Source organism: Myxine glutinosa, chromosome 10 (genome assembly GCF_964187855.1).
Source record: "Myxine glutinosa chromosome 10, kmMyxGlut1.1, whole genome shotgun sequence".
In the NCBI taxonomy this organism is placed as follows: domain Eukaryota; kingdom Metazoa; phylum Chordata; class Myxini; order Myxiniformes; family Myxinidae; genus Myxine; species Myxine glutinosa.
In genome coordinates, this window is record NC_136270.1 from 134,161,310 (window position 1) to 134,183,831 (window position 22,522).

General features: G+C 44.2%; 1 protein-coding gene across 1 annotated transcript in view; it reads left to right on the forward strand.

Annotated features, from left to right (window-relative positions):
• The first annotated feature begins 14,333 nt into the window (after nucleotides 1-14,333).
• Nucleotides 14,334-22,522, forward strand: part of LOC137433750 (myosin-6-like) — a 181,262-nt gene continuing 173,073 nt past the window's right edge. The window contains exons 1-2 of the mRNA XM_078786144.1: nucleotides 14,334-14,442; nucleotides 15,834-15,937. Coding sequence (XP_078642270.1) covers nucleotides 14,349-14,442; nucleotides 15,834-15,937 — 198 coding nt within the window. The 5' untranslated portion in view covers nucleotides 14,334-14,348. The remainder of the gene's footprint in view (nucleotides 14,443-15,833; nucleotides 15,938-22,522) is intronic.

Here is a 22,522-nt window from a genome sequence, read left to right on the forward strand (position 1 = left end):
ACTGTGAGGGAAAGACAGCACAGGGGGACCGCGAGGGAAAGACAGTACAGGGGGACCGCGAGGGAAAGACAGTACAGGGGGACCGCGAGGGAAAGACAGCACAGGGGGACAGCGAGGGAAAGACAGTACAGGGGGACCGCGAGGGAAAGACAGTACAGGGGGACCGCAAGGGAAAGACAGCACAGGGGGACCGCGAGGGAAAGACAGTACAGGGGGACCGCGAGGGAAAGACATCACAGGGGGACCGCGAGGGCAAGACAGTACAGGGGGACCGCGAGGGAAAGACAGTACAGGGGGACCACGAGGGAAAGACAGCACAGGGGGACCGCAAGGGAAATTAGGGAACTTGTGGGCAGAATTAACGCATCAAATCGACAACTTGGACCAGCAGTCTGCCTCTGTGCGTGAATTGCAGCAGGCTATTGTGACTGCATGGCAAGCGATTCCTGTCCAAACCTTGGCAAATCTCGTGAACAGCATGCCTCAACGTGTACGTGCTCTCCTGAATGCTCGTGGGGGTTACACGAAGTACTGAACTGTAATTTTACTGTCCGTAATCCCAGTCGTAATTTAACTTTTGTTTCTGTTAAAAAAATTTTTGGCTAATGTGCAAAATAAAGAGATACTTCTGGAAAACGCACAGAAGTTTAACACAGTACTGTCCGTGAATTTAGTTCGATATCAGTTTACATCACTTTCAAGGATCAATTTATTTGCTTCGAAATGTCAAATGTGGTTTTTGTTTCTTTTAAAGGTCACATTAACAAAATCTAGAATAATTTCAACATAATTCCAATGAACTTTTGGTTCTAGGTCATCTTGAAAAGTAAGTTCACCCCCAGGAAAAAAATATATATTCCATATTAAATGCCAAGTCTGTAATTTTGAAACCTCGGTGTTTCTTGGACTATTGTGAGAATCTCGTTTGTATAACTTTTGAGCACTGTGTGGTGAACCTGGCATCAAGGCAATATATTCCATGGTTTTACCGCAATCCATTTTCTCTGAATTGGCTACCTGTAAGGTAAGTAGTGTGGTATGAGTTTCGCTCAATGTTCATACTTGTCTGTATCATCCCCTCCAGAGTCCAAACGAAATGTCGAAATGATCTTCAGGATATGTTCGGAAACTTTGCAACTTGGATCATCCACTCTGATGTCGCGGAAGTCTCCGATGGTGCACTATTGTACCTTTCTATAATTCATTCGCTTGACAATCTCCACAATGGTAACGTGGATTTCTTGTAGGTGGCACCAAACCCGACAGCGAACAGAAATAGAAAACACATGACCTCGTTATCTGATAAAATGGCCTGCACTCCTCAAATGGCTGCCTAGTTGAGTGTCTGCCTCCATCAGAGCTGTCACCACTTACTGATATCGTTGTGGCCTTCATTGGCTCGGAGTGACCGATGCCGTATAAAACATGGCCCCAGAAAGCTCCAGCGATTTCGCAGACACAGATATCTGAAGGTAAGTCGAGGTTCTTGATGGGATGTTTGATATCTCTGGTAACCAGCTGGTGATTTATTCCTTTCTTAGAGTTTGTCAGAAGAAAAACAAATTTGTTTCCTCCAATTTATGGGAAGGCCATTGTGATAAATTAAGGTTAATATAGTTAGGTAACCTGGACTAGTGTTCGTACTGTTACTTGTGTGCGTAGGTGCAGAGATTGAAGTGTTTAATATTGTCCAGGTGTTTGAGTAGAATGTCTAAATTGTTTGATCTCATTCATGCTAAGATTATTTGAAGGTCTCAAGTGGCATTGATGGACTTCCATGATGTATACCTTGCCTGTTAGATGTCTGCTCCTGGATATGATTCCTGATGTAATTAACTGAAACTTCCATCCAACGCGTTGTCTGGTAGAGGGAATGAATCGGGAGATCAGGCCATCCTTTGGCGATCTTAGCTGTCCGTCATATCCATCTAAGTACGTTACACAGGAGTAGGCCTTTAGGCCAGACCAAACTCCTTGTTGAGCAACAATAATGTTGACGACTTTGCCTCAATAAGACTCTTCCTCTAGTCGATAACTGCTTTGGTGGCCGCATTTTTGTGGTCATATTTGGTGGCCGCATTTTTGTGGTCATATTTGGTGGCCGCCTTTTTGTGGTCATATTTGGTGGCCGCATTTTGTGGTCATATTTGGTGGTCGCATTTTTGTGGTCATATTTGGTGGCCGCATTTTTGTGGTCATATTTTGTGGCCGCCTTTTTGTGGTCATATTTGGTGGCCGCATTTTGTGGTCATATTTGGTGGCCGCATTTTTGTGGTCATATTTGGTGGCCGCATTTTTGTGGTCATATTTGGTGGCCGCATTTTTGTGGTCATACTTGGCTGCATTTTTGTGGTAATATTTGGTGGCTGCATTTTTTGGTCATATTTGGTGGCCGCATTTTGTGGTCATATTTGGTGGCCGCATTTTTGTGGTCATATTTGGTGGCCACATTTTTGTGGTCATACTTGGTGGCCGCATTTTTGTGGTCATATTTGGTGGCCGCATTTTTGTGGTCATACTTGGTGGCCGCATTTTTGTGGTCATATTTGGTGGCCATATATATGTGGTCATACTTGGTGGCCGCATTTTTGTGGTCATACTTGGTGGCCGCATTTTTGTGGTCATATTTGGTGGCCATATATTTGTGGTCATACTTGGTGGCCGCATTTTTGTGGTCATATTTGTTGGCCGCATTTTTGTGGTCATATTTGGTGGACGCATTTTTGTGGTCTTATTTGGTAGCCACATTTTTGTGGTCATACTTGGTGGCTGCATTTTTGTGGTCATATTTGGTGGCTGCATTTTTTGGTCATATTTGGTGGCCGCATTTTTGTGGTCATACTTGGTGGCTGCATTTTTTTGGTCATATTTGGTGGCCGCATTTTTGTGGGCATACTTGGCTGCATTTTTTGTGGTCATATTTGGTGGCCGCATTTTTGTGGTCATATTTGGTGGCCGCATTTTGTGGTCATATTTGGTGACCGCATTTTTGTGGTCATATTTGGTGGCCGCATTTTTGTGGTCATATTTGGTGGCCGCATTTTTGTGATCATATTTGGTGGCCGCATTTTGTGGTCATATTTGGTGACCGCATTTTTGTGGTCATATTTGGTGGCCGCATTTTTGTGGTCATATTTGTTGGCCGCATTTTTGTGGTCATATTTGGTGGACGCATTTTTGTGTACTTATTTGGTAGCCACATTTTTGTGGTCATACTTGGTGGCTGCATTTTTGTGGTCATATTTGGTGGCTGCATTTTTTGGTCATATTTGGTGGCCGTATATTTGTGGCTGCATTTTTTGGTCATATTTGGTGGCCGCATTTTTGTGGTCATACTTGGTGGCTGCATTTTTTTGGTCATATTTGGTGGCCGCATTTTTGTGGGCATACTTGGCTGCATTTTTTGTGGTCATATTTGGTGGCCGCATTTTTGTGGTCATATTTGGTGGCGGCATTTTTGTGGTCATATTTGGTGGCCGCATTTTTGTGGTCATGAATGGTGGCCGCATTTTTGTGGTGATATTTTGTGGCCGCATTTTTGTGGTCATACTTGGCTGCATTTTTGTGGTCATATTTGGTGGCTGCATTTTTGTGGTCATATTTGGTGGCCGCATTTTTGTGGTCATATTTTGTGGCCGCATTTTTGTGGTCATGAATGGTGGCTGCATTTTTGTGGTCATACTTGGCTGCATTTTTGTGGGTCATTTGGTGGCCGCATTTTTGTGGTCATATTTGGTGGCCGCATTTTTGTGGTCATATTTGGTGGCCGCATTTTTGTGGTCATATTTTGTGGCCGCATTTTTGTGGCCATATTTGGTGGCCGCATTTTTGTGGTCATATTTGGTGGCCGCATTTTTGTGGTCTAATTTTGTGGCCACATTTTTGTGGTCATATTCGGTGGTCAAATTTTTTGGTCATATTTGGTGGCCGCATTTTTGTGGTCATATTTGGTGGCCGCATTTTTGTGGTCATATTTTGTGGCAGCATTTTTGTGGTCATATGTTGTGGCCGCATTTTTGTGGTCATATTTGGTGGCTGCATTTTTTGGTCATTTTTGGTGGCCGCATTTTTGTCGTCATATTTGGTGGCTGCATCTTTGTGGTCATATTTGGTGGCCGCACGTTTTTGGTTATATTTGGTGGCTGCATCTTTGTGGTCATATTTGGTGGCCGCATTTTTGTGGTCATATTTGGTGGCCGCATTTTTGTGGTCATATTTGGTGACCGCATTTTTGTGGTCATATTTGGTGGCCGCATTTTTGTGGTCATATTTGGTGGCCGCATTTTTGTGTTCATATTTGGTGGCCGCATTTTTGTGGTCATACTTGGTGGCCGCATTTTTGTGGTCATATTTGGTGGCCGCATTTTTGTGGTCATCTTTGGTGGCCGCATTTTTGTGGTCATACTTGGTGGCCGCATTTTTGTGGTCATATTTGGTGGCCGCATTTTTGTGGTCATATTTGGTGGCTGCATTTTCGTGGTCATATTTGGTGGCTGCATTTTTGTGGTCATATTTGGTGGCCGCATTTTTGTGGTCATATTTGGTGGCCGCATTTTTGTGGTCATATTTGGTGGCCGCATTTTTGTGGTCATATTTGGTGGCCGCATTTTTGTGGTCATATTTGGTGGCCGCATTTTCGTGGTCATATTTAGTGGCTGCATTTTTGTGGTCATATTTGGTGGCCGCATTTTTGTGGTCATATTTGGTGGCCGCATTTTTGTGGTCATATTTGGTGGCCGCATTTTTGTGGTCATATTTGGTGGCCGCATTTTTGTGGTCATATTTGGTGGCCGCATTTTTGTGGTCATATTTGGTGGCTGCATTTTTTTGGTCATATTTGGTGGCCGCATTTTTGTGGTCATACTTGGCTGCATTTTTTGTGGTCATATTTGGTGGCCGCATTTTTGTGGTCATGAATGGTGGCCGCATTTTTGTGGTGATATTTTGTGGCCGCATTTTTGTGGTCATATTTGGTGGCCGCATTTTTGTGGTCATATTTGGTGGCCGCATTTTTGTGGTCATATTTGGTGGCCGCATATTTGTGGTCATATTTGGTGGCCGCATTTTCGTGGTCATATTTAGTGGCTGCATTTTTGTGGTCATATTTGGTGGCCGCATTTTTGTGGTCATATTTGGTGGCCGCATTTTTGTGTTCATATTTGGTGGCCGCATTTTTGTGGTCATACTTGGTGGCCGCATTTTTGTGGTCATATTTGGTGGCCGCATTTTTGTGGTCATCTTTGGTGGCCGCATTTTTGTGGTCATACTTGGTGGCCGCATTTTTGTGGTCATATTTGGTGGCCGCATTTTTGTGGTCATATTTGGTGGCCGCATTTTCGTGGTCATATTTGGTGGCTGCATTTTTGTGGTCATATTTGGTGGCCGCATTGTTGTGGTCATATTTGGTGGCCGCATTTTTGTGGTCATATTTGGTGGCCGCATTTTTGTGGTCATATTTGGTGGCCGCATTTTTGTGGTCATATTTGGTGGCCGCATTTTCGTGGTCATATTTAGTGGCTGCATTTTTGTGGTCATATTTGGTGGCCGCATTTTTGTGGTCATATTTGGTGGCCGCATTTTTGTGGTCATATTTGGTGGCCGCATTTTTGTGGTCATATTTGGTGGCTGCATTTTTGTGGTCATATTTGGTGGCCGCATTTTTGTGGTCATATTTGGTGGCTGCATTTTTTTGGTCATATTTGGTGGCCGCATTTTTGTGGTCATACTTGGCTGCATTTTTTGTGGTCATATTTGGTGGCCGCATTTTTGTGGTCATATTTGGTGGCGGCATTTTTGTGGTCATATTTGGTGGCCGCATTTTTGTGGTCATGAATGGTGGCCGCATTTTTGTGGTGATATTTTGTGGCCGCATTTTTGTGGTCATACTTGGCTGCATTTTTGTGGTCATATTTGGTGGCTGCATTTTTGTGGTCATATTTGGTGGCCGCATTTTTGTGGTCATATTTTGTGGCCGCATTTTTGTGGTCATGAATGGTGTCCGCATTTTTGTGGTGATATTTTGTGGCCGCATTTTTGTGGTTATATTTGGTGGCCGCATTTTTGTGGTCATATTTTGTGGCTGCATTTTTGTGGTCATATTTAGTGGCTGCATTTTTGTGGTCATACTTGGCTGCATTTTTGTGGGTCATATTTGGTGGCCGCATTTTTGTGGTCATATTTGGTGGCCGCATTTTTGTGGTCATGAATGGTGGCCGCATTTTTGTGGTGATATTTTGTGGGCGCATTTTTGTGGTCATACTTGGCTGTATTTTTGTGGTCATATTTGGTGGCTGCATTTTTGTGGTCATATTTGGTGGCTGCATTTTTATGGTCATGAATGGTGGCCGCATTTTTGTGGTGATATTTTGTGGCTGCATTTTTGTGGTCATATTTTGTGGCCACATTTTTGTGGTCATATTTGGTGGCCGCATTTTTGTGGTCATATTTGGTGGCCGCATTTTTGTGGTCATATTTTGTGGCCGCATTTTTGTGGCCATATTTGGTGGCCGCATTTTTGTGGTCATATTTGGTGGCCGCATTTTTGTGGTCTAATTTTGTGGCCACATTTTTGTAGTCATATTCGGTGGCCAAATTTTTTGGTCATATTTGGTGGCCGCATTTTTGTGGTCATATTTGGTGGCCGCATTTTTGTGGTCATATTTTGTGGCAGCATTTTTGTGGTCATATGTTGTGGCCGCATTTTTGTGGTCATATTTGGTGGCTGCATTTTTTGGTCATTTTTGGTGGCCGCATTTTTGTCGTCATATTTGGTGGCTGCATCTTTGTGGTCATATTTGGTGGCCGCACGTTTTTGGTTATATTTGGTGGCTGCATCTTTGTGGTCATATTTGGTGGCCGCATTTTTGTGGTCATATTTGGTGGCCGCATTTTTGTGGTCATATTTGGTGACCGCATTTTTGTGGTCATATTTGGTGGCCGCATTTTTGTGGTCATATTTGGTGGCCGCATTTTTGTGTTCATATTTGGTGGCCGCATTTTTGTGGTCATACTTGGTGGCCGCATTTTTGTGGTCATATTTGGTGGCCGCATTTTTGTGGTCATCTTTGGTGGCCGCATTTTTGTGGTCATACTTGGTGGCCGCATTTTTGTGGTCATATTTGGTGGCCGCATTTTTGTGGTCATATTTGGTGGCTGCATTTTCGTGGTCATATTTGGTGGCTGCATTTTTGTGGTCATATTTGGTGGCCGCATTTTTGTGGTCATATTTGGTGGCCGCATTTTTGTGGTCATATTTGGTGGCCGCATTTTTGTGGTCATATTTGGTGGCCGCATTTTTGTGGTCATATTTGGTGGCCGCATTTTCGTGGTCATATTTAGTGGCTGCATTTTTGTGGTCATATTTGGTGGCCGCATTTTTGTGGTCATATTTGGTGGCCGCATTTTTGTGGTCATATTTGGTGGCCGCATTTTTGTGGTCATATTTGGTGGCCGCATTTTTGTGGTCATATTTGGTGGCCGCATTTTTGTGGTCATATTTGGTGGCTGCATTTTTTTGGTCATATTTGGTGGCCGCATTTTTGTGGTCATACTTGGCTGCATTTTTTGTGGTCATATTTGGTGGCCGCATTTTTGTGGTCATATTTGGTGGCGGCATTTTTGTGGTCATATTTGGTGGCCGCATTTTTGTGGTCATGAATGGTGGCCGCATTTTTGTGGTGATATTTTGTGGCCGCATTTTTGTGGTCATATTTGGTGGCCGCATTTTTGTGGTCATATTTGGTGGCCGCATTTTTGTGGTCATATTTGGTGGCCGCATATTTGTGGTCATATTTGGTGGCCGCATTTTCGTGGTCATATTTAGTGGCTGCATTTTTGTGGTCATATTTGGTGGCCGCATTTTTGTGGTCATATTTGGTGGCCGCATTTTTGTGTTCATATTTGGTGGCCGCATTTTTGTGGTCATACTTGGTGGCCGCATTTTTGTGGTCATATTTGGTGGCCGCATTTTTGTGGTCATCTTTGGTGGCCGCATTTTTGTGGTCATACTTGGTGGCCGCATTTTTGTGGTCATATTTGGTGGCCGCATTTTTGTGGTCATATTTGGTGGCCGCATTTTCGTGGTCATATTTGGTGGCTGCATTTTTGTGGTCATATTTGGTGGCCGCATTTTTGTGGTCATATTTGGTGGCCGCATTTTTGTGGTCATATTTGGTGGCCGCATTTTTGTGGTCATATTTGGTGGCCGCATTTTTGTGGTCATATTTGGTGGCCGCATTTTCGTGGTCATATTTAGTGGCTGCATTTTTGTGGTCATATTTGGTGGCCGCATTTTTGTGGTCATATTTGGTGGCCGCATTTTTGTGGTCATATTTGGTGGCCGCATTTTTGTGGTCATATTTGGTGGCTGCATTTTTGTGGTCATATTTGGTGGCCGCATTTTTGTGGTCATATTTGGTGGCTGCATTTTTTTGGTCATATTTGGTGGCCGCATTTTTGTGGTCATACTTGGCTGCATTTTTTGTGGTCATATTTGGTGGCCGCATTTTTGTGGTCATATTTGGTGGCGGCATTTTTGTGGTCACATTTGGTGGCCGCATTTTTGTGGTCATGAATGGTGGCCGCATTTTTGTGGTCATGAATGGTGGCCGCATTTTTGTGGTGATATTTTGTGGCCGCATTTTTGTGGTCATACTTGGCTGCATTTTTGTGGTCATATTTGGTGGCTGCATTTTTGTGGTCATATTTGGTGGCCGCATTTTTGTGGTCATATTTGGTGGCCGCATTTTTGTGGTCATATTTTGTGGCCGCATTTTTGTGGTCATGAATGGTGTCCGCATTTTTGTGGTGATATTTTGTGGCCGCATTTTTGTGGTTATATTTGGTGGCCGCATTTTTGTGGTCATATTTTGTGGCTGCATTTTTGTGGTCATATTTAGTGGCTGAATTTTTGTGGTCATACTTGGCTGCATTTTTGTGGGTCATATTTGGTGGCCGCATTTTTGTGGTCATATTTGGTGGCCGCATTTTTGTGGTCATGAATGGTGGCCGCATTTTTGTGGTGATATTTTGTGGCCGCATTTTTGTGGTCATACTTGGCTGTATTTTTGTGGTCATATTTGGTGGCTGCATTTTTGTGGTCATATTTGGTGGCTGCATTTTTATGGTCATGAATGGTGGCCGCATTTTTGTGGTGATATTTTGTGGCCGCATTTTTGTGGTCATATTTGGTGGCCGCATTTTTGTGGTCATATTTTGTGGCTGCATTTTTGTGGTCATATTTTGTGGCCACATTTTTGTGGTCATATTTGGTGGCCGCATTTTTGTGGTCATATTTGGTGGCCGCATTTTTGTGGTCATATTTTGTGGCCGCATTTTTGTGGTCATATTCGGTGGCCAAATTTTTTGGTCATATTTGGTGGCCGCATTTTTGTGGTCATTTGGTGGCCGCATTTTTGTGGTCATATTTGGTGGCTGTATTTTTTGGTCATATTTGGTGGCCGCATTTTTTTGGTCATATTTGGTGGCCGCATTTTTGTCGTCATATTTGGTGGCCGCATCTTTGTGGTCATATTTGGTGGCCGCATTTTTTTGGTCATATTTGGTGGCTGCATCTTTGTGGTCATATTTGGTGGCCGCATTTTTGTGGTCATATTTGGTGGCCGCATTTTTGTGGTCATATTTGGTGGCCGCATTTTTGTGGTCATATTTGGTGGCCACATTTTTGTGGTCATATTTGGTGGCCGCATTTTTGTGTTCATATTTGGTGGCCGCATTTTTGTGGTCATACTTGGTGGCCGCATTTTTGTGGTCATATTTGGTGGCCGCATTTTGTGGTCATATTTGGTGGCCGCATTTTTGTGGTCATATTTGGTGGCCGCATTTTTGTGGTCATATTTGGTGGCCGCATTTTTGTGATCATATTTGGTGGCCGCATTTTCGTGGTCATATTTGGTGGCTGCATTTTTGTGGTCATATTTGGTGGCCGCATTTTTGTGGTCATATTTTGTGGCAGCATTTTTGTGGTCATATGTTGTGGCCGCATTTTTGTGGTCATATTTGGTGGCTGCATTTTTTGGTCATTTTTGGTGGCCGCATTTTTGTCGTCATATTTGGTGGCTGCATCTTTGTGGTCATATTTGGTGGCCGCACGTTTTTGGTTATATTTGGTGGCTGCATCTTTGTGGTCATATTTGGTGGCCGCATTTTTGTGGTCATATTTGGTGGCCGCATTTTTGTGGTCATATTTGGTGACCGCATTTTTGTGGTCATATTTGGTGGCCGCATTTTTGTGGTCATATTTGGTGGCCGCATTTTTGTGGTCATATTTGGTGGCCGCATTTTTGTGGTCATACTTGGTGGCCGCATTTTTGTGGTCATATTTGGTGGCCGCATTTTTGTGGTCATACTTGGTGGCCGCATTTTTGTGGTCATATTTGGTGGCCGCATTTTTGTGGTCATATTTGGTGGCTGCATTTTCGTGGTCATATTTGGTGGCTGCATTTTTGTGGTCATATTTGGTGGCCGCATTTTTGTGGTCATATTTGGTGGCCGCATTTTTGTGGTCATATTTGGTGGCCGCATTTTTGTGGTCATATTTGGTGGCCGCATTTTTGTGGTCATATTTGGTGGCCGCATTTTCGTGGTCATATTTAGTGGCTGCATTTTTGTGGTCATATTTGGTGGCCGCATTTTTGTGGTCATATTTGGTGGCCGCATTTTTGTGGTCATATTTGGTGGCCGCATTTTTGTGGTCATATTTGGTGGCCGCATTTTTGTGGTCATATTTGGTGGCCGCATTTTTGTGGTCATATTTGGTGGCTGCATTTTTTTGGTCATATTTGGTGGCCGCATTTTTGTGGTCATACTTGGCTGCATTTTTTGTGGTCATATTTGGTGGCCGCATTTTTGTGGTCATATTTGGTGGCGGCATTTTTGTGGTCATATTTGGTGGCCGCATTTTTGTGGTCATGAATGGTGGCCGCATTTTTGTGGTGATATTTTGTGGCCGCATTTTTGTGGTCATATTTGGTGGCCGCATTTTTGTGGTCATATTTGGTGGCCGCATTTTTGTGGTCATATTTGGTGGCCGCATATTTGTGGTCATATTTGGTGGCCGCATTTTCGTGGTCATATTTAGTGGCTGCATTTTTGTGGTCATATTTGGTGGCCGCATTTTTGTGGTCATATTTGGTGGCCGCATTTTTGTGTTCATATTTGGTGGCCGCATTTTTGTGGTCATACTTGGTGGCCGCATTTTTGTGGTCATATTTGGTGGCCGCATTTTTGTGGTCATCTTTGGTGGCCGCATTTTTGTGGTCATACTTGGTGGCCGCATTTTTGTGGTCATATTTGGTGGCCGCATTTTTGTGGTCATATTTGGTGGCCGCATTTTCGTGGTCATATTTGGTGGCTGCATTTTTGTGGTCATATTTGGTGGCCGCATTTTTGTGGTCATATTTGGTGGCCGCATTTTTGTGGTCATATTTGGTGGCCGCATTTTTGTGGTCATATTTGGTGGCCGCATTTTTGTGGTCATATTTGGTGGCCGCATTTTCGTGGTCATATTTAGTGGCTGCATTTTTGTGGTCATATTTGGTGGCCGCATTTTTGTGGTCATATTTGGTGGCCGCATTTTTGTGGTCATATTTGGTGGCCGCATTTTTGTGGTCATATTTGGTGGCTGCATTTTTGTGGTCATATTTGGTGGCCGCATTTTTGTGGTCATATTTGGTGGCTGCATTTTTTTGGTCATATTTGGTGGCCGCATTTTTGTGGTCATACTTGGCTGCATTTTTTGTGGTCATATTTGGTGGCCGCATTTTTGTGGTCATATTTGGTGGCGGCATTTTTGTGGTCATGAATGGTGGCCGCATTTTTGTGGTGATATTTTGTGGCCGCATTTTTGTGGTCATACTTGGCTGCATTTTTGTGGTCATATTTGGTGGCTGCATTTTTGTGGTCATATTTGGTGGCCGCATTTTTGTGGTCATATTTTGTGGCCGCATTTTTGTGGTCATGAATGGTGTCCGCATTTTTGTGGTGATATTTTGTGGCCGCATTTTTGTGGTTATATTTGGTGGCCGCATTTTTGTGGTCATATTTTGTGGCTGCATTTTTGTGGTCATATTTAGTGGCTGCATTTTTGTGGTCATACTTGGCTGCATTTTTGTGGGTCATATTTGGTGGCCGCATTTTTGTGGTCATATTTGGTGGCCGCATTTTTGTGGTCATGAATGGTGGCCGCATTTTTGTGGTGATATTTTGTGGCCGCATTTTTGTGGTCATACTTGGCTGTATTTTTGTGGTCATATTTGGTGGCTGCATTTTTGTGGTCATATTTGGTGGCTGCATTTTTATGGTCATGAATGGTGGCCGCATTTTTGTGGTGATATTTTGTGGCCGCATTTTTGTGGTCATATTTGGTGGCCGCATTTTTGTGGTCATATTTTGTGGCTGCATTTTTGTGGTCATATTTTGTGGCCACATTTTTGTGGTCATATTTGGTGGCCGCATTTTTGTGGTCATATTTGGTGGCCGCATTTTTGTGGTCATATTTTGTGGCCGCATTTTTGTGGTCATATTCGGTGGCCAAATTTTTTGGTCATATTTGGTGGCCGCATTTTTGTGGTCATTTGGTGGCCGCATTTTTGTGGTCATATTTGGTGGCTGTATTTTTTGGTCATATTTGGTGGCCGCATTTTTGTGGTCATATTTAGTGGCCGCATTTTTTTGGTCATATTTGGTGGCCGCATTTTTGTCGTCATATTTGGTGGCCGCATCTTTGTGGTCATATTTGGTGGCCGCATTTTTTTGGTCATATTTGGTGGCTGCATCTTTGTGGTCATATTTGGTGGCCGCATTTTTGTGGTCATATTTGGTGGCCGCATTTTTGTGGTCATATTTGGTGGCCGCATTTTTGTGGTCATATTTGGTGGCCACATTTTTGTGGTCATATTTGGTGGCCGCATTTTTGTGTTCATATTTGGTGGCCGCATTTTTGTGGTCATACTTGGTGGCCGCATTTTTGTGGTCATATTTGGTGGCCGCATTTTGTGGTCATATTTGGTGGCCGCATTTTTGTGGTCATATTTGGAGGCCGCATTTTTGTGGTCATATTTGGTGGCCGCATTTTTGTGATCATATTTGGTGGCCGCATTTTCGTGGTCATATTTGGTGGCTGCATTTTTGTGGTCATATTTGGTGGCCGCATTTTTGTGGTCATATTTGGTGGCCGCATTTTTGTGGTCATATTTGGTGGCCGCATTTTTGTGGTCATATTCGGTGGCCAAATTTTTTGGTCATATTTGGTGGCCGCATTTTTGTGGTCATTTGGTGGCCGCATTTTTGTGGTCATATTTGGTGGCTGTATTTTTTGGTCATATTTGGTGGCCGCATTTTTGTGGTCATATTTGGTGGCCGCATCTTTGTGGTCATATTTGGTGGCCGCATTTTTTTGGTCATATTTGGTGGCTGCATCTTTGTGGTCATATTTGGTGGCCGCATTTTTGTGGTCATATTTGGTGGCCGCATTTTTGTGGTCATATTTGGTGGCCGCATTTTTGTGGTCATATTTGGTGGCCACATTTTTGTGGTCATATTTGGTGGCCGCATTTTTGTGTTCATATTTGGTGGCCGCATTTTTGTGGTCATACTTGGTGGCCGCATTTTTGTGGTCATATTTGGTGGCCGCATTTTGTGGTCATATTTGGTGGCCGCATTTTTGTGGTCATATTTGGTGGCCGCATTTTTGTGGTCATATTTGGTGGCCGCATTTTTGTGGTCATATTTGGTGGCCGCATTTTTGTGGTCATATTTGGTGGCCGCATTTTTGTGGTCATATTTGGTGGCCGCATTTTTGTGGTCATATTTGGTGGCCGCGTTTTCGTGGTCATATTTGGTGGCCGCATTTTTGTGTTCATATTTGGCCGCATTTTTGTGGTCATATTTGGTGGCCGCGTTTTCGTGGTCATATTTGGTGGCCGCATTTTTGTGTTCATATTTGGTGGCCGCATTTTTGTGGTCATATTTGGTGGCCGCATTTTTGTGGTCATATTTGGTGGCCGCATTTTTGTGGTCATATTTGGTGGCCGCATTTTTGTGGTCATATTTGGTGGCCGCATTTTTGTGGTCATATTTGGTGGCCGCATTTTTGTGGTCATATTTGGTGGCCGCATTTTTGTGGTCATATTTGGTGGCGCTTCATCATATCACATCGGAGCCTGAAAAACAATCGAAGCGTGAAACAATCGTCGCGTGACGTATTCTGCACCTAAACCGAATGTTCTTTCAATGAAAAGTTGTTGCTTTTTTTCATTGAAAATTCTATTTTCGCAGCTGCAGATTTGCACCGAAGCCATCCTCCGACGTTTACGGGATACCTTGGCAAAATGAGCCTGGACATGTCACTGTTCGGTGAGGCTGCGCCATTCCTCCGCAAGAGTGAGAGAGAGAAGATGCTGTCACAAACCATCGCTTTTGATGGTAAGTCCTTTGATGAATTTTGAGTGTTAAACATTTTTTCCGATAGTTAGTGCCTGGAAGGCTTGACCAGTTTTGGTGAAACTTGAAATAATAATGATGATGGTGCAGTTGGGGGTGGCCCATTGGAGGAGGGCTCAGGTGGCTCATTCGGTGATGTTGAGGTCTTTACACCATTTGTTCGATTGAAATGGGGTCGGTCTCAACGCAAAACTTCCGTTATGGTTCTGTGCCAGCAGGAAGTACTGCATCCAGAAAGTATTGCATATCAGGAAGTGGCATGTCCCTTTCAGACAGAAACATAAAGGAGGATCGGCTCTCTGTATTCGGTTAATTATTGCACTTTGTACATGGGGAAGGATAACATGACTGTACGTGCTTGTGCAATGGTGCAAAGGTGAGATTCATGCCTAAGGATTAATCAGCAATGTCTGCAGTAAGTGGGAGTGCTTGGATGGACATGTCTGCAGTAAGTGGAAGTGCTAGAATGGGCATGTCTGCAGTAAGTGACAATGCTAGGATGGACACATGTCTGCAGTAAGTGGGAGTGCTAGAATGGGCATGTCTGCAGTAAGTGACAATGCTAGGATGGGCATGTCTGCAGTAAGTGGAAGTGCTAGAATGGGCATGTCTGCAGTAAGTGACAATGCTAGGATGGACACATGTCTGCAGTAAGTGGGAGTGCTAGAATGGGCATGTCTGCAGTAAGTGGGAGTGCTAGGATGGGCATGTCTGCAGTTAGTGGGAGTGCTTGGATGGGCATGTCTGCAGTAAGTGCGAATGCTAGGATGGACATGTCTGCATTAAGTGGGAGCACTAGGAAGGACATGTCTGCAGTAAATGGAAGTGCCAGGATCGATATGTCTGCAGTAGGTGGGAATGCTGGGATCTATATGTCTGCAGTAAGTCAGAGTGCTGGGATCTATATGTCTGCAGTAAGTCGGAGTGCTACAATAGACATGTCTGCAGTAAATGGGAGCACTGGGATGGACATGTCTTTGGTATGACTTGAACCGGTCCAATCCGGATCGGTGTTGTTTAGGAGAGACCATCTCCTCGCTGGATGGCCGTTGACTCCCTGTTGGAGCTCATCCGCCCTTTGTCAGGTGTTGTTTTTGGTCCTGGCAGGTGTCACCGTCCCCACTACCAAAGCCAGTGAGTGGTGTCGGTTTAGTCGCTGACAACTCGACCATGCTGCAGGTAGCACTGGTTTACATGTTACCATTGGCAATCCCAAAAGACTGACCTGACCAGAAAACCTGACCTGATACACCACATTGGACTGTACATATGGAAACGTACACGTTGATTTGATGTGAAGATTAGTTACCTGTATCACATGATATCTAAAAGCTCACAATAAATGAACAACGTATTTTCACCCGTGTTTAAAGGGAAGAAGCGCTGTTGGATTCCTGATGAGAAGGAGTCTTATGTTGAGGTTGAGGTCATCGAGACAGCAGGTGGCAAAGTCACGGTTCAAACCAAGGATGGGAATGTGAGTTTGTTCCCCAACCCGTTGCAGAAACACCAGGAAAAGCCTTTTTGAGACTCAATACAACAACAAACAACATGCATTTTAAGGCCATTTCCCTGGTGGAGCGGGGGTTAGCCTTACGGTCCCCATGACAATCTTCTCCATTTTGCCCTATTTTCTGCATCTCCCCTTGTTAATCCCCTTGCCCGCATTTCTTCTTCGACCATCTTTAGCCAAGTCTTTCTCGGTCTTCCCCGTCCTCTACTTCCTTCTACATTCATTCCCATCACTCTTTTCAACCAGTCACTTTCATCCTTCCTCAACACATGACCAAACCATCTCAACCTGTTTCTCTTCACAGCATCAATCACAGGCTCTATTCCCTTCATCTTTCGCAATTCATCATTTGGCTTCCTCTCTCTCAACGATACTCCACACATCCACCGAACCATTCGCATTTCCACCCTTTCCAGCCTTCGTTGCTGCTCTACGTTCATTACCCATGTTCATTACCCATGTCTCGCTGCCATAAATCACAACACTTCTCACACATGCAGCATACACCTTTCCCTTCAGCTTCAACGACACTCCCCTCCTCATCAGCACGCCAATCAGTTCCCGAAACTTCTTCCATGCACATCTCACTCGAGCAACCTTTGCCGAGTCTGATCCACCTTCTCCATTCAGCATGTCTCTGAGGTAGCAAAATGTTTTCACACCTTCCAGCTTCACACCGTCTCCAAGATCCAACTCAACATTTCCTCCATGTGCAGCTCCCTCTGTGCACACCTTACATTTGAATGTAGCTGCCACACTGGTTAATGACCCTCTCAGACCACTACATTTTTGATGAACCCACTCAGCGCACATTGTACATTGAATGGAGTTCACTCAGACACCCTTCTTGCACACAGCACAGGGCCACTTCCCAGTTCTTTCCACCTCACCACATGCTTTACCACTTGCCATCACCTTCGTCTTTCCGATATTCACCTTCAGACCTTTTGTCTCCATACATTCCTTCCATTTGTTCATCTTTTCCTTCAGTTCATCCATACTTTCCGCAATCAACACCAGATCATCTGCATACCACAACTCACACGGTAAACCCTCCTTTACGTTCTGAGCCAGCACCTCCATCACAGCTACAAATAGTAGTGGACCTAGTACCGACCCCTGATGCACTCCCACCTTCACTTCAAACTCACCACTGTTCCCGCCCTTCGTCCTTACAGCTGTGCACGCTATTTTGTACATTGTCATCACCACTCTGATCAACCATTCCTCCACTCCTAACTTCCTCAATGCCCATGTCACTACTTCACGTGGAACCCTATCGAATGCTTTCTCCAGATCAACAAACCCAAGAAACAACTTCTTCCTCTTCTCCATGTATTTCTCCTGCAACTGCCTTGCAATAAAAAGCGCGTCTGTCGTTCCTCTTCCTGGCATTTTTTCGCATTCTTTGGCATTCGTTCCTGGCATCTTTTTGAGACTCAATGACTTCCACATGTGTGTACTTGCAGCACATGGGCTTGCTCAGTAGAAACAACCAAGAAATAATAATTATTGGTTGTTTTAAATATATATTTCAAACATTTGATAAACTGTTTCTCATTTGTTTCAGACGGGCAGGATAACTTGGTGATAGCATTGGAAAACAACATAAGGTTTTTTTGGTCTATAATTTGGTTTGAATCCAAATGTACACCTGTGGTTTGTGTCCGATTAACAATCTTGCCTCATGATAACTCTTCATGTTCTGCACTTAGATAATGGATATGGGATTATGGAAGTAAACCCTGAATTTTTTTTTTTTTTTCTTTGTATACAAGATCGAGGCTCGTGAAAGAGCGAACATTAATCACACAGAAAGACAAACCGACACATAAAACATATAACATCGGGAGCGGTAGACAAGATGGGGAGAGAGGGGGAAGGACACGAACACAACATTTGAGAGCAGGGACCGAGACATGGAGACATGGAGAGATCTGTGAGAGGGAGAGGGCTTTGGGGAGGAGGCATGGGAAGGGGGGGGGGGGGGTGGGAGAGGTATAAAACATATGGACACTGCCAGGATTTCCAGGAAAGAAGTTGGAATTTCAAACAAGGTGGATCTGGGGTGAATTAGCGGGGGTAGAAAAGATCAAGGTTTTGGATGGGGGAAGATAAGAGATGGTGGTGAACAGCTGTTTTAAAGACCTGGAGGGACGAGTGGGATTGAAGGGAGTGAGGGAGTTTGTTCCAGAGGCGGGAGAAAAGAGGAATGAAAGAGTGAAGGTGAGCAGAGAGCCGAGATTTCGGCAGTTTAACCATCAGAGGGTTGCTGGCAGATCTTGTGCGACCTGTAGGAATATTTGGGGGACAGAGTACAGAAAGAGCTGGGGGTGCAAGGCTGGAGAGGAGTCGGTAGAAGACAGAAAGACCACCTACCTGCCTGCGGTGAGTGAGTGAAAGGCCCTCAGAGATAGCTTCATCGCGGGAGATTCCAATAATTCTGAAAGCTTTGGTTTCAACAGCGTGAAGCCGAGCTAGGTGTGAGGCAGGAGCACCGGCCCATAGGGGAGAACAGTATTCCATTGAGCTGCGGATGAAAGCCTTGTATGTGGTGAGGAACTCAGGTGTGCCGAGGAAGGACTTCGCACGACGGAGGATGCCCAGTCGGCGACTGGCTTTGGAGGCCAGCTTGGAAATGTGGTTTTCCCAAGAAAGATCATGGCCGATAGTAAGACCCAAAAGCTTGAGCGACAGAACTTCTTGGAGAGGATTGTTGAGAAAGTAGATGGGAGGGTTGTCCAGTCGATCTTTTCGGAGAGACATAGTAAGAGTGTGAGATTTGTCAGGATTGAAAGACATGTTCCACTTGTTTGACCAGTCTGTGATTTTTCCAAGTCTTCAGAGAGTGAGGAGGCTGCAGACTGCCGATCTGAGGGAAGAGGATTGGAGCGGCAGAGAGTGGAGTCATCAGCAAAGAGATAGAGAGGATTTTCCAGAGAGTCGGAGAGATCATTGATGAAGACCAGAAAAAGCACAGGGCCCAGAACACTGCCTTGGGGAACTCCAGCCTGAACAGGAAGGGGAGATGAGAGAAATCCATTCAGGGCCACACGTTGACTACGACCAGAGAGGAAGTCCGCAAGCCATGCATGGAGATTTCCATGGATACCATAGGAGGAGAGTTTGGTGAGCAGAGCTGGGTGCCAGACCGTATCAAAGGCACGTGATATGTCAAGGGAGACAGCTCTGATTTCCTGTTTGGCATTGAGGACCTCCATCCATTGTTGAGACAGCAGAAGCAGCATGTCCAGATTAGAGTGACCTGGTCTGAATCCAAATTGATGATCAGAGATCAAGCCATTGGAGAAGAGGAAAGATTTCATATCCGAAGCAATGATGGATTCCATGACTTTGCTGATAATTGGGAGCAGGCTGATTGGTCTGTCGTTGCAAGGATCTGTTTTTGCACCTTTTTTGTGTAAAGCGGTAATGTTAGCTGATTTCCAGGATGCTGGCAGATGACCTTGAGCAAAAGAGAGGGTGAAAAGAACAGACAGAGGGTGAGATAGAGCGGCAGAGCAGGATTTTAGGGCCCGTGGGCTGATGCCGTCTGGTCGAGGTTTGACAAAAACTCCTCCACCTTGTCAGGAGAGAAGGACACAGAGTCCAGGAGCAGTTGGGTTCGACTGGGAAAGGTGGGAACAGAGAGAGATGGGTTTGGGACACAAGATTTTGAGGCAAACACAGAGTTGAAGCATTCGGCTTTGTCACATGCGATGTTAACTGTGTGGCCATTTGAGGTAAGGGAGGGGATGGAGGGGGAACAAACACCAGAAACAGATTTGACCAGACGCCACCAGGATTTGTCGGAAGGAGACAGGTTTGAGAGTTAATTCTTGAGTGTGGAGAGATAGTGCTTCCTGGCACTCCTGAGGGTAGACACACACTTTTGCCGAGCTTGGTGGAAGGAACTGAGATTGCCTTCAGTTGGATTTGCCTTCCAAGACGCAAAGGCAAGTTGTTTCAGGGCAACAGCCTCACCACAAGATTCAGTGTACCATGGACGGGAGGAAGGGTAAGACAACTGAAGACGAGATGGGATAAACCTGTGCATGAGAGAGAGCAGTTTGCTTTTGGAAGAATTCGTTCTATCCTCAAAAAAATTAACAAACAGACTGATAAAGGTGAAAGAGGGATAGTGAAAAGGTTTTGGCTGTGGTATCCAAAATGGAGGCTTGTTGAGGAAATAGAACATAGAATGGGTCAAGACATAACAGAAGAAAAGGAACAGTAGAAAATAGAGGGGGAAACACATCAACAACAGGGTTATGGGATAAAATAGAGGGGGAAACACACCAACAACAGGGTTATGGGATAAAATAGAGGGGGAAACACATCATCAACAAAGGTTATGGGATAAAATAGAGGGGGAAACACATCAACAACAGGGTTATGGGATAAAATAGAGGGGGAAACACATCATCAACAGGGTTATGGGATAAAATAGAGGGGGAAACACATCATCAACAGGGTTATGGGATAAAATAGAGGGGGAAACACATCATCAACAAAGGTTATGGAATAAAATAGAGGGGGAAACACATCATCAACAAAGGTTATGGAATAAAATAGAGGGGGAAACACACCAACAACAGGGTTATGGGATAAAATAGAGGGGGAAACACATCATCAACAAAGGTTATGGGATAAAATAGAGGGGGAAACACATCAACAACAGGGTTATGGGATAAAATAGAGGGGGAAACACATCATCAACAAAGGTTATGGAATAAAATAGAGGGGGAAACACATCAACAACAGGGTTATGGGATAAAATAGAGGGGGAAACACACCAACAACAGGGTTATGGGATAAAATAGAGGGGGAAACACATCAACAACAGGGTTATGGGATAAAATAGAGGGGGCAACACATCAACAACAAAGGTTATGGGATAAAATAGAGGGGGAAACACATCAACAACAAAGGTTATGGGATAAAATAGAGGGGGCAACACATCAACAACAAAGGTTATGGGATAAAATAGAGGGGGAAACACATCATCAACAGGGTTATGGGATAAAATAGAGGGGGAAACACATCAACAACAGGGTTATGGGATAAAATAGAGGGGGCAACACATCAACAACAAAGGTTATGGGATAAAATAGAGGGGGAAACACATCATCAACAGGGTTATGGGATAAAATAGAGGGGGAAACACATCAACAACAGGGTTATGGAATAAAATAGAGGGGGAAACACACCAACAACAGGGTTATGGGATAAAATAGAGGGGGAAACACATCAACAACAGGGTTATGGGATAAAATAGAGGGGGAAACACACCAACAACAAAGGTTATGGGATAAAATAGAGGGGGAAACACATCAACAACAGGGTTATGGGATAAAATAGAGGGGAAACACATCAACAACAAAGGTTATGGGATAAAATAGAGGGGAAACACACCAACAACAGGGTTATGGGATAAAATGGAGGGGGAAACACATCAACAACAGGGTTATGGGATAAAATGGAGGGGGAAACACATCAACAACAAAGGTTATGGGATAAAATAGAAGGGGAAACACATCAACAACAGGGTTATGGGATAAAATAGAGGGGGCAACACATCAACAACAGGGTTATGGGATAAAATAGAGGGGAAACACACCAACAACAGGGTTATGGGATAAAATAGAGGGGGAAACACATCAACAACAAAGGTTATGGGATAAAATAGAAGGGGAAACACATCAACAACAGGGTTATGGGATAAAATAGAGGGGGAAACACATCATCAACAAAGGTTATGGAATAAAATAGAGGGGGAAACACATCATCAACAAAGGTTATGGAATAAAATAGAGGGGGAAACACACCAACAACAGGGTTATGGGATAAAATAGAGGGGGAAACACACCAACAACAGGGTTATGGGATAAAATGGAGGGGGAAACACATCAACAACAGGGTTATGGGATAAAATGGAGGGGGAAACACATCAACAACAGGGTTATGGGATAAAATGGAGGGGGAAACACACCAACAACAGGGTTATGGGATAAAATGGAGGGGGAAACACATCAACAACAGGGTTATGGGATAAAATGTCGGGGGAAACACATCAACAACAGGGTTATGGGATAAAATGGAGGGGGAAACACATCAACAACAGGGTTATGGGATAAAATGGAGGGGGAAACACATCAACAACAGGGTTATGGGATAAAATGGAGGGGGAAACACATCAACAACAGGGTTATGGGATAAAATAGAGGGGAAACACATCAACAACAGGGTTATGGGATAAAATGGAGGGGGAAACACATCAACAACAGGGTTATGGGATAAAATAGAGGGGAAACACATCAACAACAAAGGTTATAGGATAAAATAGAGGGGAAACACACCAACAACAGGGTTATGGGATAAAATGGAGGGGGAAACACATCAACAACAGGGTTATGGGATAAAATAGAGGGGGAAACACATCATCAACAAAGGTTATGGAATAAAATAGAGGGGGAAACACATCATCAACAAAGGTTATGGAATAAAATAGAGGGGGAAACACACCAACAACAGGGTTATGGGATAAAA